The sequence below is a fragment of the Coccinella septempunctata genome, chromosome 6 (genome assembly GCF_907165205.1).
Source record: "Coccinella septempunctata chromosome 6, icCocSept1.1, whole genome shotgun sequence".
Taxonomy (NCBI): Eukaryota; Metazoa; Arthropoda; class Insecta; order Coleoptera; family Coccinellidae; genus Coccinella; species Coccinella septempunctata.
Genome location: NC_058194.1, coordinates 26856077 through 26870790, shown reverse-complemented (window position 1 = coordinate 26870790; position 14714 = coordinate 26856077). Strand labels below are relative to the sequence as shown.

Sequence of the window (14714 nt, the reverse complement as noted above, 5' to 3'; positions counted from 1 at the left end):
TGATACACCGGCAAAAATGGGCCGGCATTAAATTTTCGACCGTAAAATGTGATTTAGTGCCCGTTTCATCATTGTCCAATCTCTGGGGCAATTTCGGTGCAGCGCTTTATTCTCAACAGGTCTGAATTCATAACGAGAAGGGGGAGAACTTGATGGAATTAGATAGTCGAATGTGGATTTTTTCGGAGGGGAAAAAATTGGATGATGTGATCTCGACGCCGGCAGGGAAAAATCTACAATTTTCCATTTGGCAGGTCGTGAATCTTTGGAGCTATTTTTTCCTTTTTTGTTGCCGCGATTATCATGGAAATTACCGAAGGGTGTAACGCAGAAAATGGTTCCATATTTATGGATATTTCTCTGTGGGGGCTGAGGAGTTCTTCGCACATCATTCGTGATCAACAGTTCGAGAACTGCTGGAGAAAAGTGCTCTTTCCTTTTTGCAAAATCATTGGAAATTACTATTGTTTTAGTGAATTCTAGAGGGTGCGGAAGATGGGGTGTAAATTATAGGTCTATTGTGCACCTCATCAGAGCTTTTGGATACACCCAAATTCTTTCATAAGTTTCAGAAAAATGAATAATTACTGTCTTCAGGGAATCCACTTCAAATATTGGAAAAGTTTATTACCAGAGCCCAATCAATTAACTTTCAAATGTTGAGAAAATCAGTTTTAAATTTATTGAAAAGGGTTGAAAAATGCATATTTGTAGTGGAGTTATTTATACAAATTGATTGATTAACAGCAGGTTTCACAAAACCTTGATTGTCCGATCAAACATTTCAAAAGTGAAATCACTGAAACCTTTTCATTTCTGAACGAAGTGCAGAAGAAGCAATAGAGAATACTTACAGGGTGGGTCTTTGACTCGTACAAATATTTCAACAGTAGATTCTTGAGGTCAAATGAAACGCTTTTTTCCTATACCATTTTTTCCGATTCTTTTTTCATTGAAAGTTGAAATTCATGTGATTTTTAATTTCAGTTGAAACTTCCCCAAGACCGAACAGTTGTCTGAAAATGAAGAATTTCTCAGATTTATTACTAGACGAGTTGCTCTTTCAGAATATGTATCACGTTTAGATCTACGATAATTTTCCTGGAAGAAAAACTACTCGAAAGTTGACCATCAAAAAATTCTCAAAAAGATGGGATCAGTTGAAACTTCCTCAAGACCAGACGGTTGTGCCGAAATGAATGAAATTTTCAGATTTACTACTAGACGAGTTGCTCTCTCAGATATGTATCACATTTATAGCTACAATAATTTTCCTGGAAGAAAAACTACTCGAAAGTTGACCATCGAAAAATTCCCAAAAAGATGGGGTCAGTTGAAACTTCCTCAAGACCGAACGGTTGTAACGAAATGGATGAAATTCTCAGATTTACTACTAGACGAGTTGCTCTTTCAGAATATGTATCACGTTTAGATCTACGATAATTTTCCTGGAAGAAAAACTACTCGCAAATTGTCCATCGAAAAAATCCCACAAAGATGGGGTCAGTTGAAACTTCCTCAAGACCGAACGGTTGTGCCGAAATCAATGAAATTCTCAGATTTACTACTAGACGAGTTGCTCTTTCAGAATATGTATCACATTTAGATCTACAATAATTTTCCTGGAAGAAAAACTACTCGCAAATTGTCCATCGAAAAATTCCCAAAAAGATGGGTCAGTTGAAACTTCCTCAAGACCGAACAGTTGTCCTGAAATGGAAGAAATTCTCAGATTCACTACTAGACGAGTTGCTCTTTCAGAATATTTATCACATTTAGATCTAATATAATTTTCCTAGAAGAAAAACTACTCGAAAATTGACCATCGAAAAATTCCCAAAAAGATGGGTCAGTTGAAACTTCCTCAAGACCGAACGGTTGTCCTGAAATGGAAGAAATTCTCAGATTCACTACTAGACGAGTTGCTCTTTCAGAATATGTGTCACATTTAGATCTAATATAATTTTCCTAGAAGAAAAACTACTCTAAAATTGTCCATCGAAAAATTCCCAAAAAGATGGGCTCAGTTGAAACTTCCTCAAGACCGAACGGTTGTGCCGAAATGGATGAAATACCCAGATTATCTACTAGACGAATTGCTCTTTTGGAATATGTATCACATTTAGATCTACGATAATTTTCCTGGAAGAAAAACTACTCGAAAATTGACCATCGAAAAATTCCCAAAAAGATGGGCTCAGTTGAAACTTCCTCAAGACCGAACGGTTGTGCCGAAATGGATGAAATTCCCAGATTATCTACTAGACGAATTGCTCTTCCAGAATATGTATCACATTTAGAACTACGATAATTTTCCTGAAAGAAAAACTACTCGAAAGTTGACCATCGAAAAATTCAGTTCAGTCAGTTCCTTAATTTCCTCTGTCGAATAATACAGTCCTCCCTCTCAAAGGTCAGCAGTTATCAACCACTGGAAATTAGAATAAGCGCTCCTATGCTTTTACCCTCCTCGACGACGCACCTGGGGATCGGGAAGCTGATTGTGTGTTTCCTTTATACACAAACCCTTATAACGGGGGGACCCCAACGTCCGGCAGAAGTCGGTCATTAATTAATGCCGGCCAACTCAAAGGCATCCGCATTGATTCGGTGGCCGTTGTGCTCGGCACCTGATCAACCGTCCCTTCCATTTCGAAAATTGGATGAAAAACACACCAATCAGGAACACTCGGCCCGACCGGAATCATCATATCATTTCCGCATGTGTGTGTGTGCGGAAGGGAATTTCTTTTATTCATGTTATTTGTTGAATGGGCCTGTCTCTCTCTGTGTGAAACGCTGACTGGGCTCAACATTATCATGGTAAACATATATATTGCGTGGTTTTGGGAATATACAGCGTACCCATCCCAAAAGGGATCGGAAATTGAAGGTTTTTGTGGCATGAAGTGTTGCCAACCGAATAAAAACAGTTTGACAGCTGACAGTTGAGGTTTTAAGGGGGTTTGGGTTGTACTGCGACCTTAAGATCTATTGTGCCTCCGTTCAGAGCTATTTCGTCTACAGCTCCTGTTCCAGAGTTCTCTAATCGCTCCTGCAAGTTTCTCGTCAAAACAATTTCTTTCGTTGGCTAGCAATGGCGAGGAATTCTGTCACCAGGCTGTTCTCTCTCTGTGTGAAACGCTGACTGGGCTCAACATTATCATGGTAAACATATAGATTTCGTGGTTTTGGGAATATACAGCGTACCTATCCCAAAGGGGATCGGAAATTGAAGCTTTTTGTGGCATGAAGTGTTGCCAACCGAATGAAAACAGTTTGACTGCTGACAGTTAAGGTTTTGGTGGGGGTTGGGTTGTACTGCGACCTTAAGATCTATTGTGCCTCATTTCAGAGCTATTTCGTCTACAGCTCCTGTTCCAGAGTTCCCTCCTCGCTCTGCAATTTTGTCCTCGAAAGAATTTCTTTCGTTGGCTAGCAATGGCTAGGAAGTCTGTCACTAGGCAATCTAGAGTTCCATCCTCCTTCTCACAGAATCTGCACTCGTCAGTTTCTACTGAACCCATTTTCCTTAGGTGCTTGCTGAGGAATCCAGTTATGTTCTTATCGTTGACCACAGTAATAGATCTACTGGAAGATTGTTCCAGATTTTTATGATTGCTGAAATTCCCAAAAAGATGGGCTCACTTGAAAATTCGTCAAGACCGAACGATTACACCGAGCTCGATGACATTTAATACTAGAGGGTTGGTCTTTCAGAATATGTATCACAAGGCCTACAATGTGCTAGGATATAAGCTTTGGCAACGGTGGTTATAGAACCAGAGATCTCAATTAGATCAGAGAAATATAATAGGAGATATCGCAGATTGACATTCCCAGTTTTTGAAAAATGCCATTTCAGAGATGAAAACCTAAACTAAGGTAGATAAGCTAAAGAAATTACTTGGAATATTTTTCTATATGTTACACTGGAGAAAACCGAATATTTTGTTTTTTGTTTTCATTGCAATTCTCTATTGAATCATGAACTGTTTGGTTTTCTGGAGCCTACAAAAACACTTTTATGACTCCATATCCTAGGAGAGTAGTAGGGCCTTCACTATCATCTATGGGTGTCTTTATGAGTAGAAAAAGTTGTAAAATGTGGTAGAACATCACGGAAAAATATCTGCCTCTTCGTACCCTTCAATTTGAGCTCGAAAACAACGGTCAACAGCAAACATTGATTTCGACCTAACTAAAATAAGTTTTCAATATCTCGTTCAATGGGATACCTACCGTTTTTTGTAGTAAACTCGACTAATTAATTGATATAGGACATATAAGAGTTGAGCTTGATTGATTGACCAACTCCATTGTGTAGCTGCTCTATGTCGAAGCTGCATGTAAACCAGGGATGGCAGAATCCAGTATCGTTTTATTTTTTTACGAATGCGTTTGGTGTCCTAAAATCATCCATCCATCATTTCGAATGAATGTTCAGCCGTACGTTTCAGTGCCTGAAGTATGTGTCGACATTTGTAACTCGATTAACTGAAATTGAAATTGAAAAAATGATGGAGGTACTAGAAGGGATGTTGATGTCAGCGACATGATCAACCGACATGGTTGAACATAGTCATATTTACTGGGATAGCCTTCAACGTCACAAATACATTGAATACAAGTTTTCACTAATTGGGTGGAATAGAAATAGTCTACTTTACAAACTAAAGATGTTTTCCTCGGAATGAAATACAAATAGTAATGCAAAGGTGGTGAATTCACGGAGTGAATCGGACGGGAAGAAAGACAGAAGATCCGATCTCAAACGCGTCACGGGTGTTACGGATCCGTTCGCCAACCAGAACTCTGCTCCCAATGTGTTTGCACGCCAACCAGAAAATCGTACTCTCAGAAGTGACAGAACTGATTAGGATGGGGGAAAAGGCGCAATTGTTTAACACTCTACTCTCTGCTTCCAACGGGTTTGCACTCCAGCCAGAAAGTTCTGTTTTCCCTCTGAACTCCTGATATATCCTGATCTGTAAACCGATTCGAGCATTGAGGTATGATACGAAAGAAGCTTCGATACAAGTGTATAAGTGCCACTTGTAACTCAAAGCGGAATGTCCTCAAACTTATGGGTACATGCATCATAATAAACAAGTATAAGCGTCGATTGCTTGCTACCGATGTTCCGCCACTGATCTGAGGCAAAAAGTGCGATGTTTTGCGAGTCTCCGCAAATGTGGCATTTCCATAAACCCTCTCTACTGTTTCCCGAACATGCGAGGGCGATAGATCCGGATAAATTGTGTGTGTGTGTTTGTACATCGCCGAGGGTCGCGTCAAAGTTTGCTCTGTCGGTAACGATTTCACGTCGGCCGACTGACGGGCCGAATCGGACGCGCGGAACGGAATTTCATCCGATGAGATTAATACGATTACTCGAATTTTATCTGTTGGCCGAATACTCGCGAAAAACGCGCCGCGCAAAGAATAACAATGGACGGACGTTTCTGCGCCAATTTCTAATTCGAACGGTCGTCCCGGCCGTTGTTGATGTTATCTTCTCCGCTATATACACATCGACGTGCTTTGTTGTATAAATTAACCGGAGCGATGTACATTTCGTACTGCTGATGAGCTGTGGCCTGAAATGCTTGTTATATTATGTATGTGTCTATGGAAATCCTAGTCGCGTATTCTAATTAGCCTCCTACAACGGTTTCATATATTTTGTACTGAGTTGGGGATGGGAAAACGCCAATATGGCGCCGGGCGTTTTGAACGTTTCGAGTTACGATTCAGATCGACCGAGATAATTCCGTAATATAAATGGGAGATGGAAAATTGGAAACATACCCCGTCTGGGGGATTCCCGGTTGTCGAACGAGCTGCAAGATCGGTCGCTTTGCGCGGAATATGGATGAGAAGAACGGGAGCTCGTATGAATTTTCACCCCCTCAACTTTCGTGCGCATTCACCTACACACGGGGGGCTTGGATGTGCCTGTATTGAAGCTAGCTTATGAGGGAATTCAAGGTATAGCTCACAAACAAAGAAACAAGACGAGTAGGCAGATTCGCCAAATAGAACTGGTAGAAAACCCTTGTAAATATTGTTTCCTCGTTTCCTCTCCAAAATCGACAGAGTCGGAATGAAGATTTTCTCTGCTTAAAAATTAAGGTTTCGGATATTTCCATCTTCGTCTTGAACTTTAGATTTCCCAAATTGATGAACAGGAATAAAATAGGTAGTCGCCTAAAATAACATCTCTATCTGATGTTTTCTTCTGCAAAAAACAAAATTCAATACATGTATAAGTTGAACAGTATTCTGTTTTTCATGAGATACTCATTTCATTTTACATCGAAGGGAAAGAAATATGTAGAATTTTCTCTTGGAATTATACCAAATGAAACGATTATTATTTGTGAAGTTTAGAATATTGCCCATTGTTGAGTTTTTGTTTGGGATTATTGCTTTCATTATTGGTCAAAAATAAAAATTTGAGTTGGTAGTGAGACTCGTCGACTTGGAGAGTAGAACACTTATTTGTTATGGTAAAGATCCTTTCAGCTAAATATGATGACAACTTTTTTTATATTCAGCTATTTCAAGTACTAATTTCATACCCTGAAGGTACAATAGAAATATCATTCTGCTATTCGTTCATAGACTTTACTCTTTGACTTTTTTGCAACATCTACAACATTCCATATCAACTCGTTTTTACATTGGAATTTTTTTTTAAATATTCAGCATGTTCACATGACCCTTTTCGTGGATCATTTCATTGGAAATAATGCTGTAATTTTTTCAGAAGTCAATGTAATACAAACCCAACAGATATCTTCATCTTACAATTTCCTGAATTTTTCAATTTTTCCCTTGACTCAACAATGCTGTATTTTCTTCAAGAAAGGCGTGTTCTTCCTTTATGGAACCAAATAGTATCTGATTCAGAACTGCTGATGTACAGGATGAGTCTTCGACTCGAAAAAATATTTAAAGAGTAGCTTCATGAGGTCAAAGGAAACACTTTTTTCCCTTACCTTTTTTTCCGAATCGGCTCGGTTTGAAAGATACAGGCTGTTGAAAAATCATAAAAAAATATTATTTTCATATCTATCTCACAAACGGTTTCATCGAATGAAATGCATTTCGGATAATAGATTTCAATTTATTTTATGAAGCAAGATATCACCCACGTATTTCATTTTTCCTCATTATGAGCTTGACGTACCATAAAAATACGAAAAATTCAAAGAACCCGACTCTTGAAACTAATAGGAACGCTATCTAAGGAATATTTGAACGTTTTGTAAAATAAAAGTATTCTTCGTATTTTCTCGTATAACGCGCCGTTTTCAAGTAATTTGATGTTGAAAAATTTTAAGATATCTGTGAAATTTGAAACATTGGGTACTTTGGCAGAATACAACTCTGTTCAAAAGATCCAAAGATGTGTAGTGTCACATATCTAGCTAGTTATTCTAAAGGTAATCTTGTTTTTCCAGGGTTATTACAGCTCATTATGAAAACTTGAAATGGCTATATCTTTTTATCAGGGCCGAATCGGAAAAAATGGTATGGGAAAAAAGTGTCTTTTTATCTCAAGAATCTACTGTTGAAATATTCGTACGAGTCGAAGGCTCACCCTGTATAACATGCAGATAATTTCTAGAAAGAGACCCGAAATTCTTCAAAACCCCGAAAAACGGCAGAATCGATTCCCAAAAAAATCACTAGGCCTCGTCACACAGCAGATCAGCACATACGTGCAAGATTTTGCATCGATAGATTCAGAATTGCGGACCGTAACGTGTAAACATCAACTTTTCAGAAAAACATCCATAACCCGAAAACGGTTCTTCAAATTCCTACCAAAATCAAAAAGTTTCTCGACCTCGTTTTTCCAAATCATCGAACCAATAATGGCCTCGATACCTTCAGACTTGCTACCTGTAGCGTGTTCATGAGGAAGTCTTGAAAGAAGTCACTCATACAAAAAAATTTCATGTTATACATGCACCCGTAATCTCCACGAGGATCTGGGCGCTTGTTAGCAAGAGAACCCCTTGCTCGCTCAGTAAACTGGCATCCGATTCCTGAAATTTCAAGGGATGCGGAATTCGCACTGCGATGTAGTGGGTCGGAACAAAATCTGAAGTTCCGAATAATCATTTTTCCATATCAAAACGGCGAGAATGCAGAGACCGGTCGGTGTGCGAGAACTTCATGAGGGATGACTGCGCCCGACAAAGGACAACCTTTTTCCATTAGCGAGGGCGGCAAATTTATGCATGAAATATTTGAATTTCATTCGGTCATAACGTCCGGATTTGCATGATAATAATTATTATTATACGTTACGGAGCGTTCACCCGGTTCGGCAGTGGTACACACCATTATTCCGTAATTTTGATTCATTATACATATATTTCAATTACGGGGTAATTAACGCTGTCGCCGGTTTCGTACAAGCGATAGCTCCTCACTGACATCCTGTGGAGTTTTTTCTCTCTCAAAATCCTAGTCCATATTTTTTTCCTCGGTATGATGCAACACTGTACAGTCCTTTAATAAAGTGCAAGTTAAACAACAATCACTTTACTAATTGAAAATCCTACACACTCAAAAACAACAAATTTGATGAAGCTAATTAGGGTTAATTAATAGTAAGGGTGATTTTCACAGTGTGCCATTATTTATACTACCATTATTTACTGTTGTTAATATTTGTGTAGAAAAAGCTGACAATAAGTATGCTGCATTCACATTTATTTCAGCAGTCGGTTGGCCATGAAATTATTTTCTCAAGTTTTTGTAACTAGAACGGAGTAAGGTTGGCACTCATGAAATGTCGTTAATGTCATAACGCCGTTGCCACAACTAATATCAATTTTTATTACGAAAATGCTGCAAGTGATTGAAAAAAAAGAAACAGGGTTGCAGGAAGTGCTATTTAGAATTCAGGTCCGCTCATTCAAATAGTTATACCCTGATATTCTAAAATCCACAATACGTCAGACGGTAGCGAACATATTCAATGTAAGAGAATTTATACAATGTTTCATCCGAATCTAAACAACTTACATTTCTGCTGAATATTTTCACAATCAGAAAGATTGTGAATGAAGAGGATAACAAAGAATTTTCTTCTTTTGGGAGACCCAAAAAAGTGGTGGCATTTGGGAATTTTATGTTTGAGTGAATTAATGCGAAAAGTTTACTACAGGATTTTCAATTAATGTCATCGTAGAATGAGTTCCCGAAAATTGATTTTTCTATTTTTCATTTGACTTGTCCTTTACATTGTAAATGTCTTAAGGTACCAATAAATACCTAATTATTATTATTATATCAATGATGAACAGCCACAAGTACACGCCAGTTGTCCTGTTGATTTTTCATTAATGTGAAATTTTTGTTCAAAGGTGAAGTTCATCTTGATTTGAAACTTCCTTTGATTCCTCTTACTTATATTGATGCAAGATGATTTTTGTTGAAGAATTTAACATTCTTGTGATTAGTTGTTAATTCCTTCGGGAGATACCCATTCCCAACCACTGCAACATATGCATTTCATCTTCGAGTTAATATTTTTGAAATCTACAACTGATGTAACATATTCAAACTTTAGCCAAAGAAGATAACGAACATTAACTCTCCTCAAGCTAGTGCATATTATGATATTACACTGATCTCTTGTATTTTCCATGCAAATAACTGGATTTGGTATGCCTTCCATTAGTTTGTATGAACTTCAATTATGTTCGTCACATATTTTCCGAAGAGATTCGACATTGTGATAAAATACGTAATAACAGAAACTTTTACGTAGAACGGGCAACATAGCGTTGATTTGAAACCCAAAAATGTTTTGACAAGCTTCAAAACCCTACATTTTCGTACTATTCAGAGTGAAATGTGTCAAATTTCGATGGCCAACCGAGTGCTAAAATAAAAGTGAATGGAGTATACTTTCTGGTATATATATAAAGAACTACATATTATCGAATATTTCGAAATTAAGATTTTTTCCAATTATTATGATTATTTTATTAAAAAAATTCAATCCATTTTGTATGGAATTATTTTGTTTCAATCAATTTCCTCTAACAGTCAAGATTTTTCACAAAGGTCATTAGGTATACATATTCTATATTAAAGATGATAATGGAAATAATTCTGTTATTTTCCCTAAACAACATTTGACAAAACCTATTGCTGCCTATAGCATTTTTCGAATTTCCTGAACCATACAAGCCTTTGACCGGACTCGATTTTTTGTGCCATAATTTTCAAGCTTAATTAGGTTTGTTTACTTGTGTTCGAATTTTAATTATTTAGCTGCATAGTTGGAAGGGTTGGATTAATTTTCAATACCGAAATTTCACCATTTGTACGAATAATCCAGCTCACGGTGCAATGAAAGGTTCATTCGTTGCAGAAATACGACGAATCCTAATTTCAGACTATTACGTACCAGAAAAATACGAAAAATTCGAAGAACCCAACTGTTGAAACTGCAACTTGTAAAACTCGCAATTCCTCTGGTGTCATCTTCATAAATATTTCTCTCGCTCTCATCCTATTTCGATATCAAATCATTTTTCCTGTGAATAAAATATTGATTCCAGGTATTCAAGGTTCATATACATTTTTGTAACAAAGACTAATATTTATTTCAGCGGTGAATGTTTGTACAGAATTACCTACCCTGAATTCTAAGAAATTTCGTTCGATTCTGTTCATTCATGATTCGAAAACGTGGGATTATTCCGTTTTCTAGGTGAATAATAAAGTTCTGTTAGTATCGTGGTTTTTTTCGTGGAATTTACATATAAATATAGAAATATTCAAATTTGGAAATGTCGATTGATTCAATTTTTATCTCTGAGCAGGTGTTTAAAGATTCTGAAATGAAAAACTCGATGTCGATCTATGTGGAAAGAAAATTCTCTCATTTTGCTTCATCGCTTTACCACTGATTTATGGTTGCAAAATGGAGAAAGCTTTTTCATTATATTATTTCATTTTTTCATTGTGTATCACGAGACAGGGTTGGCAGGATTTAATTAACTTGTAATTGAAGAACAAGTATATAAATACATTTAACAATCTACGGTCTTAAGATGGAACCCTCATTGTCAAAAGTTCGCTATTACTAAATAGACTAAATCATATTTTTTTTTACAGAATGGTGGTGCCAAAGATGGATTAGATATGAATGTAGGACCAGCCTGGCAGAAGGGCTATACCGGTAAAGGAGTTGTCGTATCAATATTAGATGACGGCATTCAAACTAACCATCCTGATCTGGCTCAGAATTACGTAAGTAGCCAAACAAAGTTGTATAAGTGTAATCGACATCTCGTGAGGAAGGGTGGGTATTCGAGTAAATTATACTTGAGTACTCGATGTTATCAGTGATTGGTACTACTTCTTTGCTTTCGACAATATCCGAGTATTTTCATATTGTCAGTAGGTACTTCTTATTTATAGTATGGTAGGAGGTAGGTGATTTCTTGTTTAAAGGCATTTCCTGATGATCAGATGTGCACCCCTTTCAAGTTCATCAACATAATCCTGAGATATATCAGAAGTTTTCTATATTTGATCAGTCTGACTACATGTTACTGACCACCATTAAACACCCTGTATAGATGGCAATTTACTTATGCGAGAACAAATGTTCATAGGCACCCCCAATTTCAGTCTCATTTCAAGTTTTGGTTGGTTTTTGGTAGGTAGCTTCTATTTGGTTTCTTGAAGAAATCCTTACTATTTCAACTTTTTCACATCCTTAAAGGCCTAAGCCGTTACCTCGTGAGTATCCAGGACCAGTTTTCCCATATGAGTGGTTCTTAGGTCCGCCAGCTCTGGACACTTGCATACCATGTGTTCAGCTATTTCTTCTTCTGATTCACAGAGCCTACAAATCTCATCTGCTGACTTTCCCATACGGTACAAATGATATGTGTACCGACAGTGTCCCGTCAGTAGTCATACCATCACCCGAAGCTCAGTTCATGACAGCTTCAGCAGTTTTCTGGTGTAGGTTGTTGAAATCATCACGAATTTATTTGACTGAGTAAGTCCAGGAGTGTTTCTCCAGAGGGTCATTCTGTTATTCAACTCCCATTGTTGGACCGCTACTTTATATTGGTATTTTCGAAGCCCACAGAAAGCCTCAAGTCCAGCAGGTGTTAACCTTGATGCTCTTTTTTCAAGTTCATCGGCTTTCTCATTTGCTTCAACACCACAATGCCCTGGTACACATAGTAGAGCCACTTTGTTATCTCTGGTCAGTTGCTTTATGGTATAACGGCACTCCCATGTGAGCAGAGATCCTTGGCAGTGTGATTCCAGGGACCTCAGCGTAGCTTGGCTGTCTGTAGTGGTATAGATATACGCCTCTTTGAGGTTTATTTTAAGACACTCCTGAGCGCATACGTAAACAGTTAGTGTATCGGTCTGTAAAATATGGGATTCACTTTCCAGGGCTTTAGAGATCCTCATTTTAGGTCCATATACGCCAATGATGTTGATGGCCCTTTCTGATTTTGATCCATCAGTAAACCACGTGGATGAATTTTTATTCAAACGATTCAAGAGACTTATTGCACTAGGACGGTCAGCTATGACCGTCTCAAAGGGTGTTTCTTCGAAGATTGGCATAACATCCGATGGTTTTGCTAAGAGGTTTGACTTCAGTTGATTCATCATACGCGTGATTCATATACGCCAATGATGTTGATGGCCCTTTCTGATTTTGATCCATCAGTAAACCTCGTGGATGAATTTTTATTCAAACGATTCAAGAGACTTATTGCACTAGGACGGTCAGCTATGACCGTCTCAAAGGGTGTTTCTTCGAAGATTGGCATAACATCCGATGGTTTTGCTAAGAGGTTTGACTTCAGTTGATTCATCATACGCGTGATTCATATACTCCAATGATGTTGATGGCCCTTTCTGATTTTGATCCATCAGTAAACCACGTGGATGAATTTTTATTCAAACGATTCAAGAGACTTATTGCACTAGGACGGTCAGCTATGACCGTCTCAAAGGGTGTTTCTTCGAAGATTGGCATAACATCCGATGGTTTTGCCAAGAGGTTTGACTTCAGTTGATTCATCATGTAAACTTTTCGACTATGCGAATCAAGTGGCCATTCGAATGGTGCTTGAGGCGAGGCGAAACCGTGCAGAAATGGCGGCTAATTATGGCCCAGCCGCACCTTCCCACTGCTACTCCTTGTTAGCGGGGCTGGGCTGAAACGTGAGTCGAAAAAAAAACATCATCTCCGCACCGACGACCGCCTCGAATTAATTCCCGATTTACATCAGCGACATGTAAATATACGAGCGCTTTGTTCGCCCAAATCAGCGAGAGAGGCTCATCAAGTACGCGGCTAATCAACGTCGCGACTCTGATGTGTCCGCTCCGAAACCGCAAATTAGGGAGATACAGATATGCCTCATTTATTTTTCAGGACCCCCTGGCTAGCACGGACATCAACGGCAACGACGACGACCCGATGCCCCAGGACAACGGCGATAACAAGCACGGGACCAGATGCGCCGGGGAAGTTGCCGCGGTCGCCTATAACCAGTTTTGCGGGGTTGGGGTGGCGTACAACGCGAGCATCGGCGGTAAGTTGGGAGTTTTTCTTATTTCGAAGCTAGTGAGTCAAGAATGAAGGAAAAAATATAATCTGACAGTTTCAGCAAGCCGAAACTGGGCCATAATGGTCACAGAAATAAGTTTGTTCGAAAAAATGCATTGTTATCATCTTCAAACTATCAGATTGAGAAAAAATCCCTGATTTGTGTCAGATTAATAGTTCAATTAACAGATCTGCAATACCGAGATGTATATGAAAATCTGACACGTTAGAGTGTGTACAAGTAACGATTTTTTTTTGCCGCTAGGATCTTGCGTCACGTCCGAATTGAAGCGATGGAATATCTTCGTCGGAGGCATTCTGTGGCATTCTGAAAATAAAATTCATTAACCAAGAAATTGAAAGCAGGTTCCTCTTCGACCCAACATTTCACTAGACATAAGAATGTTCACTGAATAGACATGAGTACAAAGTAGACTGCGCAAAAAAATTAACGCACATTATCGCACATTATGGAAATCTCAAATTTATTCTACAACTGAATGTGTTCTCAATGATAATTATTTTTATCAGAATTATGCATGCATATGTTATCCGCTTTCAACGGTTTTCTTCAATACAGATGTTTTTTCCCAGCAGCAATAAAAAAAGATGATATTATCAGATTTTGAATGTATTGGCTCCATTTTAAAATTAGTTGTTCTCGATCAATTCTAGTGATCAATAGTTTTTCTCCCGTTTGATTTTCTACACTCGATCGCTATGCAACGCGAAACACGCAATTTGACCCAAGAGGAATGTGCCCAAGCGGTAGTTTTGCGAGAAGAAGGGTGCACATACACATAAATTGCAGAAAGGTTTGGAGTTTCCCATAAAAGTTTGTCCAGAATGTTGCAGCGATTCAGGGAGACAGGTATGAATGTCCGAAGACCAGGACAGGGTAGACCACGGGTAACAACTGCCATTCAAGAACGTTACTTGAGAGTTTCTTCGTTGAGACAACGGTTTGCAACCCCTCGTCTCCTTCAAATTCAGCTTGAGCAAACTCATGAGGTGCAAATTAGCACTCAGACAATAAGAAATCGCCCCAGAGAATATGATTTAAGGCCTCGTGTCGCGGCAAGAG

The 14714-nt window shown here is 38.4% G+C and overlaps 1 protein-coding gene across 2 annotated transcripts in view; it reads left to right on the top strand.

Annotated features, from left to right (window-relative positions):
- LOC123314742 (furin-like protease 2) overlaps positions 1-14714 on the top strand; it is a 282497-nt gene that overhangs the window by 246752 nt on the left and 21031 nt on the right. For both annotated transcript variants that reach the window (XM_044900056.1, XM_044900054.1), the window contains exons 5-6: positions 11155-11289; positions 13457-13616. In XM_044900056.1, coding sequence (XP_044755991.1) covers positions 11155-11289; positions 13457-13616 — 295 coding nt within the window. The remainder of the gene's footprint in view (positions 1-11154; positions 11290-13456; positions 13617-14714) is intronic.